General features: G+C 36.5%; 1 protein-coding gene across 1 annotated transcript in view; it reads left to right on the top strand.

Moving 5' to 3' along the window:
- Positions 1 to 7,470: 7,470 nt before the first annotated feature.
- LOC122725938 (SLAM family member 9-like) overlaps positions 7,471 to 26,450 on the top strand; it is a 47,252-nt gene continuing 28,272 nt past the window's right edge. The window contains exon 1 of the mRNA XM_043963301.1: positions 7,471 to 7,569. Within this exon, the coding sequence (XP_043819236.1) occupies positions 7,521 to 7,569 (49 nt within the window). The 5' untranslated portion in view covers positions 7,471 to 7,520. The remainder of the gene's footprint in view (positions 7,570 to 26,450) is intronic.

Consider the following 26,450-nt stretch of genomic DNA (forward strand, 5'->3'; position numbering starts at 1 on the left):
CCAAAAAGAGTTGCTATAAATATTTTTTGTACAATTTCCCCCCTTTTCTCTTTTTCATGATTATTATTAACTGTTTCCCTTCCATCCTATTCCCTTCCCCATGATATTTATTCTATTATCCATCTTCTTTCATCCTATCACTCTTCAAAAGGGATTTGCTTCTGTCTATCCCCTCCCCCGCTCTGCCCTTCCTTCTTTTGCCCTTCTCTCTTTATCCCCTTCCCCTCCTATTTTCCTGCAGGGTTAGAGAGATTACTCCACCCAATTGAGTGTGTACATTGAGGAATTGTATTATTTTTTAAACCGGTAATAATTTTTTTCAACTGTCTTGGTTTTTATAAATAATGAGTTCCTATAGATTATAATAATAACTAAAGTATCCCATCACAATCATATCATGCTCATTTGGAACTATACCGAAAGGGTTATGGGAATGTGCATACCCTTTGACCCAGTAACACCACTACTAGGTCTGTATCCCAAAGAGATCATAAAAAAGGGAAAAGGACCCACATGTACAAAAGTATTTATAGATCCTCTCTTTGTGGCAGCAAAGAATTGGAAATCAAGGGAATGCCCATCAATTGGGAAATGACTGAACGAGTTATGGGTATATGAATGTAATGGAATGCTATTGTGCTGTAAGAAATGATGAGCAGGCAGATTTCAGAAAAACCTGGAAAGACTTAAGCAGACTGATGCTGAGTGAAGTGAGCAGAACCAGGAGAATATTGTACACAGTAACAGAAACATTTTGTGATGAACTTCTCAGCAATAGAGTGATCCAAGACAACTCCAAAGGACTCATGATGGAAAATGTTCTCCATATCCAGAAAAAAAGAACTGTGGATTCTCAATGCAGATTAAACCATACTGTTTCTTCTTTTGTTTTGTTTTGTTTTTGAGGTTTTTCCTTTTTGTTCTAATTCTTCTTTCACAACATGTCTAATGCAGAAATATGTTTAATGTGATTGTATATATAAAACCTATATCAGGTTGCTTTCTGTCTTTGAGGGGGGGAGGGAAAGGAGGGAGGGAGAAAAATTTGGAACTAAAAATCTTACAAAAACAAAAATACAAACAAAACACAATTATATCATGCTCCAGTGCCAAGTTTGTGATTTGTTTCCTAAATCCAATACCCATTTACTCATTCTTTCCAGGGTAAAACTGCATAGTATTACCACAACATACATTTTATTTTTTCTTCTTAGCTTTTAAAGCTAAAGAGCTCCTACAGATATCCAGATCCTCCTGAAAGGGCTGGTGTTTTATCCACTGTGCCACCTAGCTGCTCCCCCATGTCTTTCCATTTTTTTACAAGTCAACCAGCTCATCATTTCCTACATCACAGCATATTCCAACCCAATTACATGCTATCTGAGTGATTATCCATGAAAGAGTTTTCCTGATTTTCTGTATTCCTTCTATTCTTGGCTACATAGGTTATGTTTATATGAGAATATTTTAATTTAAAATAATCAAAATTGTCTATTTACACTTCAACAATGCTCTCACTTTATAATATAGTTTAAGGTCTGATACTGCTGAATCTACTTCCTTTACATCTTTTTTTTCCCATTTTTTGAAGTTTCTGACCTTTTCTTCTTCCAGATGAACTATTTTTTTTTTTTGCGAGGCAATGAGGGTTAAGTGACTTGCCCAGAGTCACACAGCTAGTAAGTGTCAAGTGTCTGGGGCCAGATTTGAACTCAGGTCCTCCTGAATCCAGGGCCAAGGCTCTATCCACTGCACCAACTAGCTGCCCCCCAGATGAACTATTACTATTTTTTCTAACTCAGTAAAATAATTTTTAGTAATTTAATTGAGATGATATTGAATCAGTAGATTTTTTAAGTGAAATTGTCATTTTAAAAATTATATGGGCTTTACCTACCCATAGACAATCAATATTATTTCAATTATTTGGATCTGAGTTTATTTTATAAAAAGTGTTTTATGTTTATGTTCAAATAGTTCCTTTGTTTTAGCAAGTATATGCTCTGGTACTTTATACTATCTAGTTATTTTAAATGGTCTAAAACAATATTGAATAGTATTGCTGACACAATATAGTTTCTCTATTTTTCTCTTTTAACTAAATCTATTTTAACTTTAACTTGATTACTGTCCCTGCTTTTTTACATAATAAATTCTACTCCTATCCTTTATTTTATCTTTATGTGTATCTCTCATTTTTATAATGTTTTCTTAAGACAACAAATTTTTAAATTCAAATTTTTAATCTGTCCATTTCTGGTTTATGGGTAAATTCATCTCATTCAGATTCTGAGCAATAATTACTTGTTATGTATCTTCCTCCTTTCTATTTTTCCTTACTAACCTCCTTACCCTATCTACCTTATCCCTCCTCACTCCTCTGCTTTACTTCTACCCAATTCCTTGCCCTCCTGTTCCTTACTGCACCCCTCTAAGAGTCCCTCCCTTACCCTCTCCCCTTCTAACCCATTCCCAATGAGACTAAGTTTCCATCACTACCTGCCCCCCACTAGCTTCTTCTGCTTCAATTTTATGCCTCATGTCTATGAAATAATAGCTCCTTTTTATTCCTTTCTACAGTTTTTTAGAATCACCCAAACATATTCAACTCAGCCCAAGCTTTTCTTTCAAACTACCCAAATAATATTTGCAGTCATAAGAGTATTGCTAATATTTTCACATATAAGAAGTAAATACTTTGTCCTTATTGAGTCTCTTATAATTTGTCTTTAATATTTACCTTATATTTCTCCTGGATGTTATATTTTTAATTTCCCCTTAAGTTCAGGAGCAGGGGGGGGGGGGAGGGTGTCGCAAAAACCTGAAAGTTTTTCAATTCACTAAATGTCTATTTTTGTTTGTTTAAGATTATACCTAACTTTGTTCAGTAAGTTACCCTTGGTTGTAACCCCAGTTCTTTTGTTCAACACAGTATAGTATCCCAAGACCTACGGTCTTTCAATGTAATAGCTACTAGGTCTTGTGTAATCCTTATTGTAACCCAATGATATTTAAATTGTTGGGTTTTTTTCTTGTTGCTTCCTTAAGTTCTTTGTTCTCTATTTCAAGTTGGTTGACTTTCCTTTCATAATTTTCTTGATTTTCTTGGATTGCTCTTATTTTTTTCTAATTTTTCCTTGATCTCTCTTTTTGTGCTTGGGACCATTTGACATTTCTCATTGAAAAAGGAGTTGCCTTGTTATCTCCATTATCTTCCTCTGAATATGAACCCAGATTTTCTCTATCTGGATGCTACTTTTCAAATGAGTAAACTAGATCACCTGATTCCAGGACAAGTTAACTTTCATGGCAATTCCTAAAATTTCCTTCTGACAGATTTTGAATCCCTCTCATTTTGACTCCTTTTGTAAAATTTACACACTAAAACAAGTTATCTCAAAGGAGAGCATTGGTGTAACCAGTATAAGTAGAACTGGAATTAACAGGATGTTGATTCTATTTTTTAAAATTTAAATTTTTGTTGTCTTTGTCCTGAAGTAAAAGAAATCCAAATGCTAGAAGACAAGTTGTAACAAGTTTGAATCCCTCTGTATCCCTGAAATCACATCATTGCTAGCAGCCTGCTCTCAGAAACCATTCCACTTGGGGGAAGCTAGGTGGCACAGTGGATAAAGCACCGGCCCTGGATTCAGGAGTACCTGAGTTCAAATCTGTCCTCAGACACTTGACACTTGCTAGCTGTGGGACCCTGGGCAAGTCACTTAACCCCCATTGCCTCGCAAAAAAAAAAAAAAAAAGAAAGAAAGACAAGAAAAAGAAACCATTCCACTTGCTTTTTTCTATCATTCCAAGCAAGTCCTTCAGTTCCCAGGTAAAGGACTGCCTTGCATCCAAAGCAGTGAGCCATAGGAAATATTTGTAGTAGAAGAAGCATTGTGCTTGGCTTCAGAAAAGATCTAGATTTGAACCCTGCCTCTGACACTTACTATGTAAAGATCATGTCATGGCAAGTCACTCAACCTCAGGGAGCCTTATTCTATTCACTTGTAAAAATGGAAATAGTAGCATCTACATCATAAAGTTGTTGTAAGAATCAAATAAGATAATTATGTTATGTTCTTTGTAAGCTTTAAAGCACTATCTAAAGGTCAACTAACTTTAGCTCCCCACCCTGCCTAGAGTTAGTCTCTCAAGTAGAGATTCTTCTCTATCTACAATTGTTCCAGTGTTACCCTTCCGTGCTAAACTTTCTTTCTTTCTTTTAGGCAGTTAGGGTTAAGTGACTTGTCAAGGGTCACACAACTAGCAAATGCTTGAATCTGGATTTGAACTCATATCCTCCCAACTCCAAAGCTTGCATTCTATCTACTGCACCACCTAGCTGCCCCTAAGCTAAACTTCTTGAGAAATATGTCTACACTGACTTCTACCATTTCTCCTCTCACTAAATTTTAAAGCCTCTGGAATCTGGTTGCTGTCCTCATCACTTAACTGACACAGCTCCCTCCAAGGTTAGCAATAATCTCTTAAACGTGAAATTTAATAGTATTTTCTCAATACTTGTCCTTCTTGACATTTCTGCAGCTTTTAGTCCTGTTGATCATCTTCTTCTCCTAGATACTCTCTCCTTTATAGGTTTTTGTGACATTGTTCTTTCCTATTTTTCCTCCTCCCTCTCTGACCACTCATTCTCTGTCTCCTTTCCTTCCCTGAGATCAGCCCCCTAATTTGTAAGTGTTCCCCCAAGGCTCTTTCCTGGATCTTCTTTTCTTCTATATTAATCTCACTTGTTGATCTTATCAGTTTCTAGGGCTTCAATAATCATCTGAATGGAAATTATTCCCAGATCTATGTATCTAGCCCTAACCTCTCTTTTGACCTCCAGTCTTGCTTCACCAACTGTTTTTTGACCTTCTTCTATACTATCTTACTTGGTAATCTCATGAAGTAGTATGGGATGAATTATTATCTCTCTGCAGATGATTCTCAAAATTACTTATCTAGTGCTGACCTCAAGTTTCATATCTCCAACTGCCATTAAACATGTTAAAAAGGATGTCCCACAGACATCTTAAAATCAACATGTCTAAAGCTAAACCAGACTTTCTCTCCAAAATCTTCCTTCTTCCTAACTTCTCTATTACTGTTGAGGGCCCCACTATCTTCCCAGTTAGCAAAGCTCAAAATCTAGGTATCATCCTCAACTCCTTATTCTTATCTCCATATCCAATGTTATCAAGTCTGTTAATTTAACCTTCATAGCATCTCTTGAATATGTCCCCTTCTCTCCTCTGACACTACCACCACCCTGGTGTAGGCCTCCATTACCTCATGCTTGGATTATTTTTATGTAAGCAGTATTTTATTTTTTCCAATTATATGTAAAGATAGTTTTCAATATTCATTCTTATAAGATTTTTGAGTTCCAGATTTTTCTCCCCTCCTCTCCCCACCTCTCCAAGATGACAAGCAATCTGATAAAGGTCATACATGTGCAATTGTTAAACATATTTCCACATTAGTCATGTTTTCTGGTTTATGTTTTTCAAAAGGAAAAAAAACATTAAAAAACCAAAGTGAAAATAGTATGCTTAGACATGCATTCAGCCTCCATCAGTTCATTCTCTGGATATGAATAATATTTTCCATCTTGAGTTTTCTGGAATTGTCTTGGATTCACACTTGTACTATAGCATGCGGGTTTCTCTGTATGGCACAAGTTTCTTCTCCCCAGTCCAATCCATCCTCCACTAAGTGTCAAAGTAATCTTCCTGAAGAGTAGATCTGACTCTCTCTCTCTCTCTCTCTCTCTCTCTCTCTCTCTCTCTCTCTCTCTCTCTCTCTCTCTCTCTCTCTCTCTCTCACACACACACACATACACACACACACACACACATTCTCTCTCCATGTGTCTTTCTCTCTGTCTCTGTCTGTCTGTCTGTCTCTGTCTGTCTGTCTCTGTCTCTCTCCATCTCTGTCTCTGTCTCTCTGTCTCTCTCTGTCTCTGTCTATCTCGCTCTGTCTCTGTCTCTCTCTGTCTCTCTTCATCTCTGTCTCTCTGTCTCTCTGTCTCTGTCTCTCTCTGTCTCTCTGTCTCTGTCTCTCTCCCTCCCTCCTTCCCTCTTTCCCTCCCTTCTTCCTTCTCCCTAGTGGTTCCCTATCACCTCTAGGATCAAATAAAAAGTGCTCTGTTTGACATTCAAAGTCCTCCATCACCTGTCTCCCCACACCCCTATCTTCCCAGTGTTCTCCTTTACACTCCCCCCACTCCAATCCAATGGTTCTTCAAACAAGATACCCTGTGTCTTGTTTCCCGGCATTTTACCTGGAAGTCCCCTCTACCTGGAAAGCTCTCCATCCTCATCTATGCCTCATGGCTTTCCTGGATTCCTTTAAGTCCCAGCTAAAGTACTACCTTCTACAAGAAGCCTTTCACGAACCCTTTCAATTTTAGTACTTTCCCTCTATTGATTATCTCCTATTTATCCTGACAATAACTTGTTTGTAACTTAGTTGTTATCTCCATAATACCATCTATATATAGTACCCCCCATTAGACTGAGAGCTCCTTGGGAGCAAATGCTGTCTTTTAACTTTCTTTGCCTCCTCAGTATTTAGCACAGATCCTGGTACATAGTGGATATATAATAAATGTTTATAGACTGACATACTGAGCCATTCCACATATCTAATCTGTTGCCAAGCCTTGTCATTTACACCTACATGACATCACTCACATACATCCCCTTGTGTTCACTCATACAACCATCACCCTGATGGAGGTCCTTATTACCTAATGCCTAGACTATGGAAATAGGTTTCTGGTTGGTCTTCCTGCCTCGAATCTCTCCCCACTTCAGCCCATCATTGAGTTCCTATGAAAGTGATCTTCCTCATGCTAATCTAATCATGCCATGGTTCTATTCGATAAACTCCAGTGGCTTCCTATTACTTCCATGATAAAATATAAAGTTTAGTATTTAAAGCCCCTCATTCCCTCCCAGTCTTCTGACACTTTACTTTCCTCCAGATGACCTATGTTCCAACACTGGCCCAATTGATGTTCCTTACACATGATTCTCAGGCATGATTTCTCAGGCTCTGGTCATTATCACTGGCTGTCCCACAAACCTGGAATCCACTCTCCCCTTAACTCCATCTCTTATTTTCCAGGACTTCCTTCAAGATGGCTTAAATCCTACCTTCTATAAAAGACACTTCCAGGTCCTCTCCTTATTTTTGGTATGTACAAAGTTGTTTGCATATTTTCACACACACACATTAGACTGTGAACTCAAGAGCAGGGACTGTATTTTGCCCTTCTTTGTATTCCAGTGCCTCGTACTAGTAAGCATTTAATAATTGCTTCTTGACTGACTGACAGAGGGTGGAGAGTGTAAGGACCTCTTCCTCCCTATAAACTTTAAATCTCTCCACCCCTACAAAGGCAGTTCTCAGAGGAAATGCAAACGAGATGTCACTTTCTATTCATGGTACAACTTCAAAAAAGCAACTTGACTGAGAGGTTCAGACTGGGTCTTGGGCTGAGGCTCAGGATCATGACACATCTACTGCAATGGCTCTTAATCATCCTCCATTTACAAATAGGTAAGTGTCAATTGGGATATATTCAGAGACTGCGCTCTCCATTTGGAATGGGAACGTTCTCCATCAATAGCTTTTTTAGAGAGGCACCTGACCTGCCCTGATCACTGGAGTGGTTCAGTGTCAAGGAGCTATGGCCCTTCCTTGGTGTTGTCTCCTCCTCTAGGCCTTGGCTATAAGAGAAGATCGCTGAGATGGAATCAAGTTATGTTTTTTTAATTGTGCCTGACTTCCAAAGACACTGCAATATGGAGAAGGGGAAGCTGTCATTCTATGAGAAACAGCTGCTTTCCGTGAATAAGTCTGCCTGTCTCTGACCAACATATACTAGTGTAAAGTTGCTATCTGTAAGGGGCTAAAATTCTAGCTAGAGAAGAAGGGGAAGCTGTAGTTGTCCTATGATAAACAGCTGCTTTCCGAGAATGAGTCTGCTTATCTCTGACCAACATATGCTAGTTAAGCACTGGGACCTAGAAATTCTAGCTCCAGGAGCAAAGTTGTCAGAAAAGACCTCCATAAAGTTCATTGTTAATTATTCATTACTCATACTTCAGAGTTTTTTGTTTGTTTGTTTGTTTGTTGTTGGTGTCTTGCAGGACAATGAGGGTTAAGTGACTTGCCCAGGGTCACACAGCTAGCAAGTGTCAAGTGTCTGAGGCCGCATTTGAACTCAGGTCCTCCTGAATTCAGAGCAAATGCTTCATCCACTGCACCACCTAGCTGACCCCCATTGTTCAAAGTTAATTACAAATGTAGCAGATTTCTTACTTCAGCAGCTTGTGATTTCCTTGGTGTGCCTTTGACTTCAACCAAGATAGAGGAAAACCTCTCCTTTCAGTTTTGTCTTTGTATTCCCAGTGCCTAACACAGTACCTGGCACACAAAAGGCACTTCATGGAAACTTGTTAACTGATAAAACTTAGGAGCTTCTTCAGAAGTTGTGGAACCCCCAAAATTAATCATCTTGTATCCAACCTAATGCCAAGTTTTTCCAAGCTTCTCTAGGCTGGTCCTTGAAGGACAGAAGCTCATTCTGTCACCAAGCCATTTCAGATCTCCACCTCCACCCATTAAGGCAATACCAGGAGCTTTGAAAATATAGGATAACTAAATGGCACAGTGGGTAGTGGTCACTGGACCTAGAGTGAAAACCTGAGTTCAAATTCAGCCTTGGCCACTTACTAGCTATGTAATCCTGGACAAGTCACATAACCCCTGACTTAGTTTCCTTAACTGTAAAATGGGGACAATAATAGCACCTACCTCCCAATGCTGTTGTGAGAATCAACTGAGATAATATTTGTAAAGCACTTAGTGAACCTTAAGGTGCTATATAAATGATAGTTTTTTAAAAAAAGGTAGGAAAAGAGGTTACCAGGTGACCTGGGATAGCTCCATCACTTTAGTTTTTAGCTAATTATCTCCTGCTTTTTTCCTTTCATTTTATCTGGTAGACCAAAGTTACATAGGTGACTGATATTCAGCGACCCACCCACTGCTATTTCTGTCATAAATAGTTTGGTCTCCTGGGACCTCTTCTGACTGTAAAAGTTGTAGCGGTTGATTTTTGTTGTTCAGTGATGTCTGACCCTTTGTAACTCCATGGACCATACTGTCCATGGAGTTTTCTTGGCAAAGATACTGGAGTGGTTTGCCATTTCTTCCTCCAGAGGTTAAATGATTTACCCAGAGTCATGCCACAGCTAGTGTCTGAGGCAGGATTTGAACGCAGATCCTCCTAACTCTAGATGCAGCCCTCTGTCCACTGAACCATCTAGCTGCTTGGATAGCTGCTGTTAATCAATAAATAAACATTTATTTTGTTCCTACTGTGTTCCAGGATGTCTGAGAGGCACTAGGGATACAAACATAAAAAAAAGACAATTACTTTCTCTCAGGGAGCTTATTAGAGGAAGACAGGATGGCCACCAACAAATAAATATATGGCAGGTAGGTTACACAATGGATAGAGGGCTGACCCTGTAGTCTATATAAATGGAAGCTATTATATCCTCCAAAATACAGGGACTGAACAGAGGAGGGGACACTATCAATTGGGGGAACCAGGAGATATCTCATGGAAGAAAGGGTTGGCACTGGAGCCGAGCTTTGAAAAGAGCTAAGGGTTCCAAGAATCAGGAATAAAATGCCTGAAATGTCCATCAGGGACAGACCACGTGATGTCATAGAAATGGGAGACTGAATGTCTTTTTGGGGGAACAACAAGCAGGCCAATTTAGCTAGAATACAGAATGTGTTCATATCTATGTTTTAGGAATATCAATTTGGAAGCCCTATAGAAGATAGATTGGAAAGGGAACAAGACTGGCTGGAGGAAGACCAGATGAAAGGTTAGGTTATTGCAATAGTCTAGACAAAGGACAATGAGGGCTGTGACTAGGGTGGTGGTGGTGTGAGTAGAAAGAAGGGGAAGAATATAAGATATATTGAGGTGGGGGAACTGACTTGGCACCTGACTGGATATGTGGTGGTGAGGGAGAGTAAAGAAGCCAGGATCAAACAAGCAAGAAGTAATTATTAAGTAATCAATGCTTAAAATTTAAATACTTAACATTTAAATTAAGCCTAATACTTAAAACTCAGTGGCAGGCACTGAGTGAACAAAAGATAACTTGCAGGTTGCAACTTGAGCAACTGGAAGAACAATGGTGTCTTCAACAGAAAAAGGGAAATTATAAAGTGGGAGGAGTGGTCAAAGGAAGGATCATGAGTTCTGTTGGGGATATGTTGAAGTCTAAACACACATGAGACATCAAGCAGGCAGTTGGAGGTCCTCAGTTGGAACCCAGGATAGGCATGAAAACTGTAGATGTAGATATGGGAGTCATTTGAACAAAGAAAGTCATTGAGTGTGTTAGAGCTAAAGATATTGTCAGGAGAAGGAAAACTCCCAGTACAGAACCCTGAGGTTTACCTACTCATAGGGATTGGGATACTAATAGTGAGCATGCAGAGGAGATAGAGAAGAATTGATCACTAACAGAGCAGAAGCATGAAAACCCAGGTACAAATTGTAGAAGAAAGTGGTGACCAACAGTATCAAATGCCAAAAAGAAATCAAAGAAGTCAAAGACTGAGAAAAGTTCACTGAATTTAGCAAAAAGGGGTCATTGGAGACCTTACAGAGAGCATTTCAGTGGAGATAGAAGATAAAATACAGGGGTTGAGAAGCTGAGAAAATGGAGCAACCAAATATATTAGGGGTTCTTGGCCTATGAACTACTTTGAAAAAAAATTTAACAAATGTATTTCAACATAATTGGTTCTATATATTTTATTTTATGCATTTAAAACATTTTTCTGGAAAGGAATATTACAGGCTCCACCAGACTGCTTTATGAGTCCATCACACCCAAACACACACACACACACACACACACACACACAGATAGATAGATAGATAGAAAGAAAGAAAGAAAGATAGATAGATAGATAGATAGATAGATAGATAGATGATAGATAGATAGATGATAGATAGATAGATAGATAGATAGATAGATAGATAGATAGATAGATAGATAGATAGATAGATAGATAGATAGATAGTTTTTTTTCTAGGAGTTTGCCTGTGAAAGGGGTAAGAATAGCTTAAGGAGATATTTGAGTGGAGTTTAAGGATGAGGAATTCTGAGCATGTTTGAAAGCATTAGGGAAGGAACCAGTGAAGAGAGAGGTTGAAAATTAATGAGCAAGAGGGGAGGATAAAGAGAACAATCTGCTAGAGGAGATGGTAGGTGATAAAATCTAGGGCACAAGTAAAGAGGTTGGCATCAAAAAGAACTAAGACTGAAACAAAGAAGAGAATGGGGCGGGGAATGATGAGGTGATCTGAAATACATATTTTAAAACAAACATAGTCCTACTTTTTCAGTGAAATTTAAGGTGGTGTCTTCTGCTGAGAGGGATTAAGGCAGATAGTGATTTAGATGGTTTGAAAAGAGAAGATTTGGAACAACCAATGTGGGGACAGTGAATCAGAAAAGATTAGTAAGAGGGGCTGATCAGAGGAACAAGCTTCCAGAGGAGATTGGGGGTGGGGAGGGGGAAATCAAAGAACCGTTGTATAATTTTCTCAAGCAGAGGAACATGCAGCAACATGTAAGCAAGAATAGTTAAGGTCAGTTGTAAAAATAATTTGAGGCTGGGGGAACGAAAACACCAGTAGCAAAAGGACAAATGTGCAAGAGATTCAAGAATTAAAAACAGGGTAAATATGAACTGCTACACTTCTGCTACCACCTCAGAGAAGGAGGAGTCTACCTCCTTCCATCCAATCAAAGAATACAACTGCTGTGGCTGTCTGGGGAACAGAATCAGTGCCAGGCTCTTTAGGAATCACACCGATTTCAACATTGAATGAGGATAACCCTGGGTTTTTAAAAGCTCTGCTAGCTAAGCATAAGCTCTGGATGGTCCTATTAATCCAGAAAGGCTTCAAGGAAAGACTTTGGAGACTATATGTCTATTGCCCAAGTACCGACCTAAATTCAAAATCATGATTAAGATGGCCACAGAATGACAAAAAATTGGGGGGTCAAAATAATTCATAAATGGATATGGGGAGCAAGGGTGAGAGAGAGTAAAGAAGTCGGAATCAATCAGCTGAGAAGTATTTATTAAGTACTTACTTTGTAGAGGCTCTATGTAAAGAAAGGATGGTTTGTAGGTTTCACCCTATGACTATAGAGTATATGTACAAGAGTACTGACTTGTCATCAGGAAAATCCTGTGTCAGACACCCAGGTGTGTGCCCATGGCAAAGTCATTTAATCTCTTTTTTTAAAAACTCCGTTTCCTCATCTATAGAATGGGGATAGTAATGGTACCTACATCCCAGGGCTATTTTAAGGATAAAATGATATAGTTAAAACTTTGCAAACCTTAAAATGCTATGCTATATAAATGTTAGCTATTATTACTAGTAGTCCTAAAACCTTGGGCAAGTCACTTAATCTCTTTGGGATCAGTTTTTTTACTCTATTAAATGAGAGTCATGGTAATAATAGTCTGACTATCTAATTGATAGGGTTACTGTAAAGAAAATGCTTTGTAAACTTTAAAATGCTATATAAATGTGAATATACTCTGAGGTCCCTTTGCACAGTTTGGCATATAGTAAGCACTTCATAAATGCTAGTTTCTTTCCTTTCTTCTTCTAAATCTATGATCCTATTATATCTGTCAAGTTACACCAGGTTCATGATTTGTGTTAGTGGAGATCATGCCCACATTGGGGAAATTACAATAACTCACACATATACAGATTTTGTCCATTATCTCATTTGGTAATCTGAGCACATAAACTTTTGCCATGTCATCAAGAATGTAACCAGTAGCCACCAGCTTTGACCCCTCTCCTTCTGATGAGTCCAAAGGCTTCTTAAAGTTTGTCCAGTCTCAAGGTAATTTGTGTGACCTAGTGCTGAGACTGAGGGGAGGACCACCAGTAATAGATTGGTGAGGGTGCTACTGGATCACACTGAGCAGCTTTGATAGGTGGTACCACAATGTACAAGAGCAAACCCAGACCTCAAGTATCAGGTGGATTGTGTAAGTCTAGATTTGCTTCTCCACATTGTCACTGTGCCTCCCAAAGCTCTTTAGTGTAGTCCAGGAACTCCCCTAGAATGCTGTTGTTGCTACTCTACAAAGTATCTAATTCTGTCTTAGAAGCACCATACACCACACTCAGTTTACTTCCTTCCTCCCCCTCCCCCCACTACTTCTGCTTATGATGCTATCTCAAGGCAATGTAACCACTCCTTTGGAATGAGGCTGCTGTAGCAACATGCCTGGGGACTAATCAACACATTTATCATCCTATAATGAATCATGCAGGTTAACAGTTTTTTACAATTATTGATAATGCTGCCATGAAAATCTTTGAACAAAAAGGGGTCATCAATCTCTCTACTAATCTGGAATCACTTTCCATAGGCAGCATGGAACTCATGGATACTCCTTTCCCCCTCAGTATTGTTGAGAATCAGATTTCAATTACTTTTGCCAATTTGATAGGTGTGAGGTATACCTAAAAATTTTTTTAATTTATATTTCTTTGATCATTAGTGAGGTTGAGCCTTTTTTCATAAGATTATTAACAATATGTTTCCTTTTATACATTGTTCATTTTCTTTGATCATTTAGCCATTGTATGTTGGGAGTTATCTCTCTGATTTCTTAATAATAATAATATATTTTAGATATTATTATCTTATGTGATTTCCTAAAAATTTTCTCACAATTTAATTTTTGTTATTTATAATGTTTTTTGCACAGAAAAGTTTTATTTTAATATAGTCAAGCAAATCTCCCTTGACAATAATCTTTCTATTTATTGAATTGAAAAAAATCTTTGTGAGATAAACATTTATTCTATTTTCTTCCATCTTTTTTATGGTTAAATGCATCATCCCTCTAGAATTACATGAAGTACATTGTGTAAGTATAAGAATGAGTCTAAATGCTTTTCCCACCAAATTGCTAGTCAATTTTCCCAAGCAGATTTTTTAAATAATGAATCCACAACCCAGTTTATAGTTTGTATAAATTTATCTTTTTAAATGATTTTGATTTATTTCATTAAATATTAGTAAATTACATGAAAAAAATGCACTCATTTTTTTTTTGAGTTCCAAATTCTTTCCCTCCCTTCTGTCCCTCCCCTCCCTCTTTCAGAAAGCAAGCAATTTGATATCAATTACACATGGTAAGTCATGCAAAAATTTCCATATTACTCATATGGCAAAGGAAAACAAACAAAAAAAAAGGTGAAAAAAAAGTATGTTTCACTCTGCATTCAGAGTTCATCAGTTCTCTTTCTGGAGATGGATAGCATTTTTCATCCTGGGTCCTTTTGAAATTATCTTGGATCATTGTCTTGATCAGATTAACTAAATTTTTTGCAGGTGATCATCTTTACATCATTGTTCTTCTGGTTCTGCTGATTTCACTTTGTATCAGTTCATCTAAGTCTTCCAAGGATTTTCTGAAACTATCTCGCTCTCATTTCTTTTTTTATATAAATATTTTATTATTTTCCAGTTACATTTAGAGATAGTTTTCAACATTTGTTTTTATAAGATTTCTAGTTTCAAATTTTTCTCCCTCCCTCCCCTCTGTCCCCCCTCCCCAAGACAGCAAGTAATCTGATAGAGGTTATAGATGTACAATCATAGTGAACATATTTCTGCATTAGTAATGTTATGAGAGAAGAATCAGAGTAAAAAAAGAAAAACCTCAAAAAAGAAAAACAACAACAAAAAACAATAGAAATAGTATGGTTCGATCTGCATCTAGATTCTACGGTTCTTTTTTTTGTTCTTTTCTGGATTTGGAGAACATTTTCCATCATGTGTCCTTTGGAACTATCCTGGACCATTGCATTGCTGAGAAGAATCAAGTCCATCACAGTTGATCCACACATAATGTTGTTGATACTGTGTACAATGTTCTCCTGGTTCTGCTCATCTCACTCATAATCAGATGATACAAGTACTTTCAGGTTTCTCTGAAATCCGCCTGCTTCCCACAGCACAATAGAATTCCATTACATTCATATACTACAACTTGTTCAGCCATTCCCCAATTGATAGGCAACCCCTCAATCTCCAATTCCTTGTCACCACAAAAAGAGCAGCCATAAATATCTTTGTACATGTGGGTCCTTTTCCCTTTTTTATGATCTCTTTGGAAAAAAGACCTAATAGTGGTATTGCTGGGTCAAAGGGTATGCACAGCTTTATAGCCCATTGGGCATAGTTCCAAACTGCTCTCCAGAATGGTTGGATCAGTTCACAGCTCCACCAACAATGCACCAGTGTTCCAGTTTTTCCATAACTTCTCCAACATTTATTACCTTTCCCCTTTGTCACATTAGCCAATCTGACAGGTGTCAGGTAGTACCTCAGAGTTGCTCTAATTCGCAGTTCTCTAATCAATAGTGATTTAGAGCATTTTTTTTATATGTCAATATATAACTTTTATTTCTTCATAAGAAAACTGCCTATTCATATCCTTTGACCACTTCTCAACTGGGGAATGACTTGGATTCTTATAAATTTGATTTAGTTCCCGATATATTTTAGAAATGTGGCCTTCAAAAACTATGGAATATGGATGCTGATTGAACCATAATATTTCTTTTGGTTTTGGTGCTGTTGTTTTTCTATTTTAAGGTTTTTCTTTATTGCTCTGACTCTTCTCTTATAGCATGACTGATGCAGAAATGTGTTTAATGTTGTTATGTATGTGTATATGTGTATGTACATATATATGTATATAGATATGTGTGTGTGTGTGTGTGTGTGTGTGTGTATAAAACCTATATCAGATTGCCTGCTGTCTGGGGGAGGGGGGGGAGGGAGAAAAAATTTGAAATTGGAAATTTTATGTAAACAAATGCTGAAAGCTATATCTACATGTAACTGGAAAATAATAAAATAAAACTTTTTAAAAAAAAATTTAAAAAGAAAAGAAAAGAAATGTGGCCTTCATCAGAAGTACTGGCTATAAAAATTGTTTCCCAGCTCTCTGTCTCCCTTCCAATTCTGGATGCATTACTTCTGTTTGTGCAAAACCTTTTTAATTTAATGTAGTCAAAATCATCCATTTTGCATTTCACAATATTCTCCATCCCCTGTTTGGTCATAAACTGTTCTCCTTTCCAAAGATCTGAGAGGTAAATTATTCCTTCCTCTCCTACTTTACCTATGGTATCACCTTTTATGTCTAAATCACGTACCCATTTTGACCTTATTTTAGTATAAGGTGTAAGATATTGGCCTATGCTTAGTTTCTGCCATAATATCTTCCAGTTTTTCCAGCAGTTTTTGTCAAATACTGAGTTCCTATCCCAGAAGCTGGGGTCTCTGGATTTATCAAACAGTACATTACTAAAGTCATTTACTACTGTGTCACCTGTGTCTAACCTGTTCCATTGATCCTCCACTCTATTTCTTAGCCAGTACCAAATAGTTTTAATGATTGTTGCTTTATAGTAGCGCTTCAGATTTGGTACAGCTAGCTCACTTTGCTGTGCATTTTTTTTTCATTAGTTCCCTTGATATTCTTGACCTTTTGTTTTTCCAGATGAATTTTGTTATTATTTTTTCTAGCTCTATAAAATAATTTTAGGTAGTCTGATTAGTATGTCACTGAATAGGTAAATTTCTCATTTCTTATAGCACAATAGTATTCCATCACAATCACATACCACAATTTGTCCAGCCCAATTGATGGACATTCCCTCAATTTCCAATTCTTTGACATGACAATTTAAAAGGCTGCTATAATTTTGTATGAATAGATACTTTTCTCTTTTCTTTGATTTATCTGGTATACAGATCAAAAGGTATGCATGGTTTTTATACCTCTTTGTGTGTAGTTTCAAATTGTTCTCCAGAATGGTTAAACTAGTTCACAACTCCACCAGTAGTGAATTAGTGTCTGAATTTTTCTACATCCCCTCCAGCATTTATCATTTTTCTTTCAGGTTATTTACCCAATCTGATAGGTGTTGGTGGTATTTCAGTTGCTTTAATTCACATTTCTCTAATCAGTAGTGATTTGGAGCATTTTTTCAAATGACTATTGTTACCTTTGGTTTATTCTTCTGAAAACTGCCTCATGATATTTTTTGACCATTTATCAACAGGGGAATGGCTCTTATTTTTATAAATTTGGCTCAGTTCCCTACATATTTGGCAAATGAAGCCTTTATCAGAGAAATGCTATAAAAAATTTACCCAATTTCCTATTTTCTTTCTAATTTTGACTCCATTAGTTTTGCATGTGCAAGAGCTTTTGAATTTCATGCAATCAAAATTATCCCTTTTACTTCTATCCCTTGTTTCTTCATAAACTTTTTACATATCCATAGACCTAACAGGTACATTTTTCCATGTTTTCCTAATTTATTTATATCACCCTTTATGTCTAAATCATTGATCCATTTTGACCTTATCTTGGTATATAATGTGAATGTTGGTCTAAGCCTAGTTTCTGTCAAACTGCTTTCCAGTTTTCCCAGGAATTTTTATCAAATGTTGAATCTTTACCCCAAAAGCTTGGATCTTTGGATTTGTCAAACAGATTACTGTGGTCATTTACTACTGTGTATTGTATGCCTAATCTATTCCACTGATCCACCACTCTATTTCTTAACCAGTTTGATTGTTTGGAGGATTATCACTATGTAATATAGTTGAATTCAGGGACTACTAGGCCACTTTTCTTTACCTTTATTGATTTACTTGATATTCTTGCCCTTTTCTCCTTCCAGATGTATTTTATTATTATTTTTTTCTAGCTCTATAAAATAATTCTTTGGTAGTTCAATTGATGTATTGAATAAGTAAATTAACTTAGGTATTAGTGTAATTTTTATTATATTGGTTTGATCTACCCCCTGAACAATTAATATTTTTTCCAATGGTTTAGATCTGTCTTTGTGTGGAAAGTGTTTTGTAATTGTGTTCATATAGTTCTTGGTTTTGTCTTGGCAGGTAGACTTCCAAGTATTTTATATTATCTACAGTTATTTTAAATGAAATGCCTCTTTCTATCTCTTGCTGATGGGTTTTCTTAGCAGTATATAGAAATGTTGATCATTTATGTGGATTTATTTTATATCCCATAATTTTGTTGAAGTTGTTAATTGTTTCAACTAGTTTTTAGATAATTCTCTAGGGTTTTTTAAGTGTAACATCATATCACAGGCAAAAAGTGATAGTTTTTTCATTGCCTATTTTTATTCCTTCAATTTCTTCTTTTTTGTCTTATTGCTATAGCTAACAATTCTAGTACAACAGTGAATAATAGTCATGATAATGGGTATCTTTATTTCACTCCTCATCTTATTGGGAAGGCTTCAAGTTTATTCCTGTTACAGATAAGGTTTGCTCTTGGATTAAAATAGATATTACTTATCATTTTAAGAAAGTCTCCATTGATTTCTATGCTCTCTAGTATTTTTTAATAGGAATGTGTGTTATTTTGTGCCAAGATCTTTTTCTGTATCTATTTTGATAATCATGTGATATTTGTGAGTTTTGTTATTGATATGGTCAGTTGTGCTGATAGTTTTTCTAAAATTGAATCAGCCCTATCAGATTGGGTAACTTAACATGAAAGAAAAATGATAAATGCTGAAGGGGATTTGGGAAAAAAATTTTTAATTAAACTTGCTTCTAGTTTTATTTGTTAGTTCAAGGGTTTTCTTACTTTCAATTTTATGCCCTAATACAGAAATGGCATAGCATCCAAAATTTTATCTGTTTCATGTTTACCCTTTTATTTGCATTTTTAATAATAATAAACACTTTTATTTTGTTTTGAGTTCCCAATTCCATTCCTCATTCCCTCCTTCCCCTTCCCGCTCCCTGATGTGGTAAGCAGTCAGATATAAGTTATATGTGTACAATTATGTGAAACATTACTATATTAGTCATTTGGTATAAGAAAACTTGAATAAAAGAAAAAATGAAAGTGAAAAATAGCATGTTTCAGTCTGTGCTCAATCAACATCAGTTCTTTCTTTGGAGGTGGATAGTATTCTTTTTTTTGGCGAGGCAATTGGGGTTAAGTGACTTGCTCAGGGTCACACAGCTAGTAAGTGATAAGTGTCTGAGGCCGGATTTGAACTCAGGTCCTCCTGATTCCAGGGCTGGTGCTCTATCCACAGCACCACCTAGGTGCCCTGGATAGTATTCTTGATCATTAGTCCTTTGGGATTGTCTTGGATCATTGTATTGCTGAAAATACTTGTCATTCACAGTTCTTCATCAAATAATATTGCTGTCATTGTGCACAACATTTTCTTGGTTCTGCTCACTTCACTATACATCAGTTCATATAAGTCTTTCCAGCCCTTTCTGAAATCATTCTTTGTCATTTCTTATAGCACAATAATATTCTATCACAATTATATACCACAATTTGTTTAGCCATTCCCCAATTGATGGGCATTCCTTTAATTTCCAATTCTTAGCCACCACAAAAAGAGTTGCTATAAATATTTTTGTACAAATAGGTCTTTTTCACTTTTTGGGGGGATGTCTTTGCGATATAACATATTTACCTTTTTATGCTTCTCTTGAGTCTTTTATTTGAAAGTCATATTTTCTACTCAGCTCTGGTCTTTTTATCAGGAATGCTTAAAAGTCCTCTATTTCACTAAATATTCTTACTCAGTTTTGCTGGTCAGATTATTCTTGGTTGTAATCCCAACTTTTTTTGCCTTCTGGAATATCATATTATAAATCCTCTACTCCTTTAAAATTATAGCTGCTAAATTTTGTGTGATGCTGGCTGTGGCTCCATAGTATTTGGATGGGTTTTTTTCTAGCTGCTTGATATATTTTCTCTTTGACATGGAAGCTCTGGAATTTTGGAGTTTTCATTTTGGGATCTCTTTTGGGTGGTCATCAGTGGATTCTTTCAGTTTCTATTTTACCCTCTGGTTCTAGGATATTTTTCTTGATAATTTCTTGAAATATGATGTCTAGGCTCTTTCTTTGATCATGGTTTCCAGGTAATCTAATAATTCTTAAATCATCTCTCCTGGATCTATTTTCTAGGTCAGTTTTTTCCAATGAGATTCTTTGACTTTTTTCATTCTTTTGAATTTCTATGAAGTAATTTCTTTCATTGTTTCTTGATGTCTATAGAGTTATTAGCTTTTACTTGCCCAATTATAATTTTTAAGGAGTTATTTTCTAAAGTGAGCCTTTGTACCTCTTTTTCCATTTAGCCCATTCTGTTTTTAAGGGTTTTTTTTTAGTATTTTTGTACCGATTTTAACAAGATGTTAATTTTTTTCATAATTTTCTTCCTTGCTTTCATTGATTTACCTATTTTTTCATCTACCACTCTTGGTTGATTTTGAAAATCACTTTTTTTGTTTTTCCAGGAATTCTTGTTGAGATTCTTCCAATTCACAGTTTTCATTGAGGCGTTTCCTGTAGCTGTTTTTTTCCCACTTAATAGTATTTTATTTTTTCCAATTACATGTAGTTTTCAACATTCATTTTTAATAAGATTTTGAGTTTCAATTTTTTCTCTCCCACCCTCCCTTTCCTCATCCCCAAGACAGCAAGCAATCTGATATAGGTTATATAGTACAATCATGTTATATATGTTTCCATGTTAGTCATGCTGTAAAAGAAAAATCAGAATAAATAGGAAAGACCATGAGAATGAAAAAACAAAAAACAACAACAAAAGTGAAAATAGTATGCCTCCATCTGCTTTCAAGCTCCATAGGTTTTTCTCTGGTTGTAGATAGCATTTTCTACCATAAATCTTTTGGGATTATCTTGGCTCATTCTATTGATAAGAAGAGCTAAGTGTATCACACTTGATCATTGCACAATGTTGCTATTACTGTGTATAATGTTCTTCTGGTTCTGGGCCTGTAGCTATTTTAAATTCAATGTAACCTTCTGAGTTTGTGTCTTGATCTTCCCTGTCACTATATCAGCTTTTTTATGGTAAGGTTCTTTTTTATTGTTTGTTCATTTTTCCACCCTATTTCTTGATTTGGAACTTTATGTTAACGTTGAGCTCTATTCCCAACATGGGGGGTGGGGGTGGGAGTAGAGGCTTGTCTCAACCTCAGGCTTTTTTGCACTGCTATTTTAAGAGCTAGTTCTGGGAGTTTGGAATTTTTGGTGCCTCAAAGGTGCTGGGATTTGGAAAGAGATGTAGTCAATGCTTTCCTGTTCTGCACTCTGGTTCTTGCCCTGGAAGGGTCCCTGATCTCTTGGAATTGTGATCAATACTGTCCCTCAGGGTTTCCAAACAGCATTTGGTCCTGAGTCCAGTACTAACACAGGGGTATCCTATAATCTCTTTCTAGCCAGTTGCCAGGTATCCTTACTATCTCTGCCTAAAGAGCTTTTGAAGCTACTGCTGCTTCTGTCACTACCACTCAGTTCCACCACCCATATTTCATCCATTTGGGCCCTGGGCCAATCTTCTCCCCCATGTCACAGATCTCTTTTTCCAACCTCCTATGTTGTCTTAGGCTGGAAAAATGTCTCACTCTGACCTTTTGTTGGCTCTGCCACTTCAGAATTCAATTTTAGGTGTTATTTTAAAGTTGTTTAGAAGGGGATGTTGGGAGAGTTTGGTTGAGTGCTTCTCTACTCCACCATCTTCATATATATATATATATATATATATATATATATAAAATGTGTGTGTGATATATATAACATTAATGTTATATATGATGTTATATATAATGTTTTATATATATATATACATATATATATATATATATATATATATATATAACACATTAATCTTTTGCATACATTTGCTTGGATATTTAGTGCCTAAAACAGAAATGGTGCTTAATAAATGCTTGTTCCTTTCCCTTTCTCATCTATTCCACTGATCTATTTATCTAGTCTTTGTATAGTACTAGGTAGTTGTCTTTTTCCTAGTACCATCATGATAAACATTTTGTAATATGCTCTCAAGTCCAGAAGTGCAAGACTACTTTCATCAGCTTTTCTCATGAGGGTGTCCCTTGATATTCTGCCTGCTTATTTTTTCCATATATTTTTAGTTCTGATTTTGTCTGGTTGTCCAATGCTTTTTCCAACATATTATACAGCCTATCATTTTTACAATGGGGTAAATATTCTGTGGGCATACTGAATTTGAGATTTCTGTGGGCATATAGTTTGAGATGTGCAAAAATTAGATGGTGATGTAAGATCATAGGTTAGGAAAGAGGTTAGGGCTGGATATGTAGAAATGAGAATCATTTGCGTAAAGTGGCAATTGAACCGATTATAGTTGATAAGATCACCAAACAAGATAGTATAGAAGGGAAAGAGGGCTCAGGACAGAGTCCAAGAGGAACACCCATGGGGTGAGCCTGACCTTGATGAAGATACAAGAAAGGACACTGAGAATAAGTAGTCAGACAGGTTGGGGGAGAATCTGAAGACAGCATTGTCACAAAAACCTAGAAGGCAGAGAGTATCCAGGAGAGAAGAGTGATCAACAGTGCCAAAGGTTACAGAAAGGTCAAAAAGGATGAAGTTGGGAAAAGGCTATTAGATATGGCAGAGGTCACTAATATCTTTGGAGAGATATTGGTAATGAGATCAGAAGCCAGATAACAAAGGCTTTAGAAGTAACATAGAGGAAAATGAGAGGCACAGATTGTAGAAAGTAAATGTTTAAGAGAGGCTATGTCTCTTGAGCCAGACCCTACCTAGGGAGCAAAGTTCCTCCACAATCCACTACCTCCTTGTACAACTGTCCATACAAATATTTTTACTGATCAACCCCCAGAATGCTTGTAGAAATCAAGGATGCTTATAAAGGTCAGATGTCAGCAGACTGAGTCCCAATCTCATCTGTGTTTTGTTGCCATGAGCTTAGACACCTCCCTAATTTATGTTATTTTCTTGGACCTTCTGAAGCAACTTCCCCTTCATATGGAATTGTCGTTGTTTAACACCACATGAGATACATTTTTTGGGGGGTAATAAACATTTTTATTTATAGTTTGGGGTTCCCATTTTTATCCTTCTTTCCCTCCCTCCCCTCCCCTCTCCCTGAGGAGGTAAAAAATCAGATATGGGTTATACATGTATGATTATGTAAAACATGGAGTCTACCTTCCAAGACAAACACAGCAACTATATGACCATAACTACAAAATATTTTTCACATAAAGTCAGATCTAAACAATTGGAAAAATATTAATTGCTCAAGAGTAGGCAGAGCCAATATAATAAAAATGACAATTCTGCCTAAATTAATTTATTTACTTAGTGCTATACCCATCAGACTATCAAAAATATTTTACAGAACTAGAAAAAATAATAAAAAAAATTCAACTGGAAAAACAAAAGTTCAAGGATATCAGAGGAATCAATGAAAAAATATGAAAGAAGGTGGTCTAGCAGTACCAGATCTCAAACTGTATTATAAAGCAGTAATTATCAAAACAATCTGGTACAGGCTAAGAAATAAAGAGGTAGATCAGTGGAATAGAATAGATAGAAATTACACTATAGTAAATGACTATAGTAATCTAGTATATGATAATACCAAAGATCCAACCTTTTGGAACAAAAACTCATTGTTTGACAAAAAATACTGGGAAAACTGGAAAACAGTATGGCAGAAACTAGGTATAGACCAACATCTCACACTGTATACTAAAATAAGGTCAAAATGGATATATGATTTACCCATAAAGGATGCTACCATAAGCAAATTAAGAGAACATGGAATCTTTTTTTGTCAGATTTATGGGCAGAGGAAAAATTTAGGACCGAAGAAGATGCAGAGAATAAAATCAAATGTAATCTGATCATTTTGATTATACAAAATTAAAAACCTTTTGCACAAACAAAATTAATGTAACCAAGATTACAAGGGAAGTAGAAAACTGAGGAAGAATTTTGGAAACAAGTATCTCTGATAGAGGCCTCATTTCTCAAATATATAGAGAACTGAATCAAATTTATGAAAATACAAGTCATTCCCCAATTGAGAAATGGTCAAAGGATATGAGCAGGCAGCTTTCAGACAAAGAAATTAAAGCTATCTATATTCATATGAAAAAATGCTCTAGATCACCACTGATCAGAGAAATGCAAATTAAAACAATTCTGAGGTATCACCTCACACCCATCAGAGTGGCAAATATAACAAAAATGGAAAACATTGTATGTTGGAGAGGATGAGGGAAAGATGGGAAGCTAATCCACTCTTGGTGGAGTTGTGAAAAGATCTAACCATTATGGAGAGCAATTTGGAACTATGCCCAAAGGGCTATAAAATTTTGATCCAGCAATACCACTGCTGGGTTTATCTCCCAAAGACATCCTCAAAAAGAGAAAAAGACCTATTTGTACAAAAATATTTTAGTAGCTCTTTTTGTGATAGCTAAGAATTGAAAACCAAAGGAATGTCCATCAATTGGGGAATGGCTAAACAAACTATGGTATATGATGGTGATGGAATATTATTGTGCTATAAGAAATGACAAGCAGGATGACTTCAGAAAGGCCTGGAAAGACATGTATGAAATGATATATAATGAAGTGAGCAGAACCAAGAGAACATTGTGCACAGAGACAGCAATATTGTTTGATGAAGAATTGTGAATGACTTAACTATTCTCAACAATACAACGATCCAAGACAATCCCAAAGGACTATTGATAAAAACATACTATCCAGCTCCAAAGAAAGAACTGATATTGATGGAACACAGACTGAATCATGCTATTTTTCATTTTCTTTCATTTTTTTCTTTTATTCAAGTTTTCATGTAGAATTTTAAGGCCTGCTGAAACCCTGTATGCAACAGGTTGTTCTATCTTCACCAAGTCACATCCCACAAGCTTTAGAAACCAATTTTTCTAGCATCTCACCCTATGATTTGAAGAGTTGTCCCCTAGAAAAGGGACTGGGCTTATTTGGCCTGACAACAGAGGGCAGAAGTAGGAGGAACCTGTGGAAGTTGCAATGAGGAAAAGTGAGGTTTGAGATAAGGAATAATTTCCTAACAATTAGACCTATCTACAAGGGGCTGGCTCTGAAGGGAGTGGCCTCCTGCTCTCTAAGGATCTTTGTTCAAAGGCTGAAAGACAACTTTGTCAGCTACGTTGTGGAGGAGCTCTGATCAGGTTGGGGTTGAATTATGTGACTCCTGAGTTCTCTCCCAACCTTGAGATTGATGGATTCTGGGATGTCCCATCTGCTCTCTGGAAACAAGAGCTTGGCTCTGACAGGCTTAAACCAGAAGCTCAGCTGTTCAGCTGACTTCTAAGCATAGCCCTGAGGCTTTGTGATTTCAAACTGACAACTTGAGGTTTTCCCCTCACCCAGCCCTGGCTGAGGCAACCTAGTCCATCAGGGGCTTTCTTCTTGCCATTTTAATTCATTCAATTCTGGGTTTTGTTTGTTTTTGTTGTTGTTTTTTAAATAAGAGGAACCCACCAGAGGGATCAGGAAGGGATACAGAAAAAATATATAAAACAATAAATAAACAAAGGAATGAATGAATGAATAAATAAATAAATAAATAAACAAACAAATAAATGAATAGATAGATAAATAAAAAGGTAGGGATACAGAGCTTAAGAGGAACTTCATAGCAAATGTGTTGGGAGTTAAGGTGCTTTTTGTTTGGCAAATTAGGTACTTAGACTTTCTCTGATTCTGCCCAATTGAATGGGGTCCCTCTCCCCTCAAACTTTCTTAGAACATTTTTTTCTGGATCTTTCCTCTGTTTATACATGTACTCCCCTATTTTTTTTTCATTTTATCAGACCTTTATTTTTTTTCAAATTATATGTAAGGATAATTTTCAACATTCACTTTTGTAAGATTTTTGAGTTCCAAATTTTTGTCCCCCCCCCCTCCCTTCAAACCCCCCCATGTCAGCTAGCAGTCTGATATAAGTTACACATAACAATGATGTTAAACATGTTGTAAGATATTAAGTCATGTTGTAAGAGAAGAGTCAGAACAAAAGGGGAAAAAAACACAATAAAGAAGAAACAACAAAAGTGAAAATAGTATGCTTCAATCCGCATTCAGACTCCATAGTTCTTTTTTCTGTATGTGGAGAGCATTTTCTTTCATGAATCTTTTGGTATTGTCTTGGATCATTATATTGCTGAGAAGAGGTAAGACTATCACAGATGATCATCATACAATGTTGTTGATACTGTGTACAATGTTCTCTTGGTTCTGCTCATTTCACTCAGCATCAATTCATGTTGTCTTTCCAGGTTTTTCTGAAATCCACCTGTTTATTGTTTCTTACAGCACAAGAATGTTCCATTACACTTATATACCACTTGTTTAGTCATTCCCCAA

Source organism: Dromiciops gliroides, chromosome 4 (assembly GCF_019393635.1).
Source record: "Dromiciops gliroides isolate mDroGli1 chromosome 4, mDroGli1.pri, whole genome shotgun sequence".
In the NCBI taxonomy this organism is placed as follows: domain Eukaryota; kingdom Metazoa; phylum Chordata; class Mammalia; order Microbiotheria; family Microbiotheriidae; genus Dromiciops; species Dromiciops gliroides.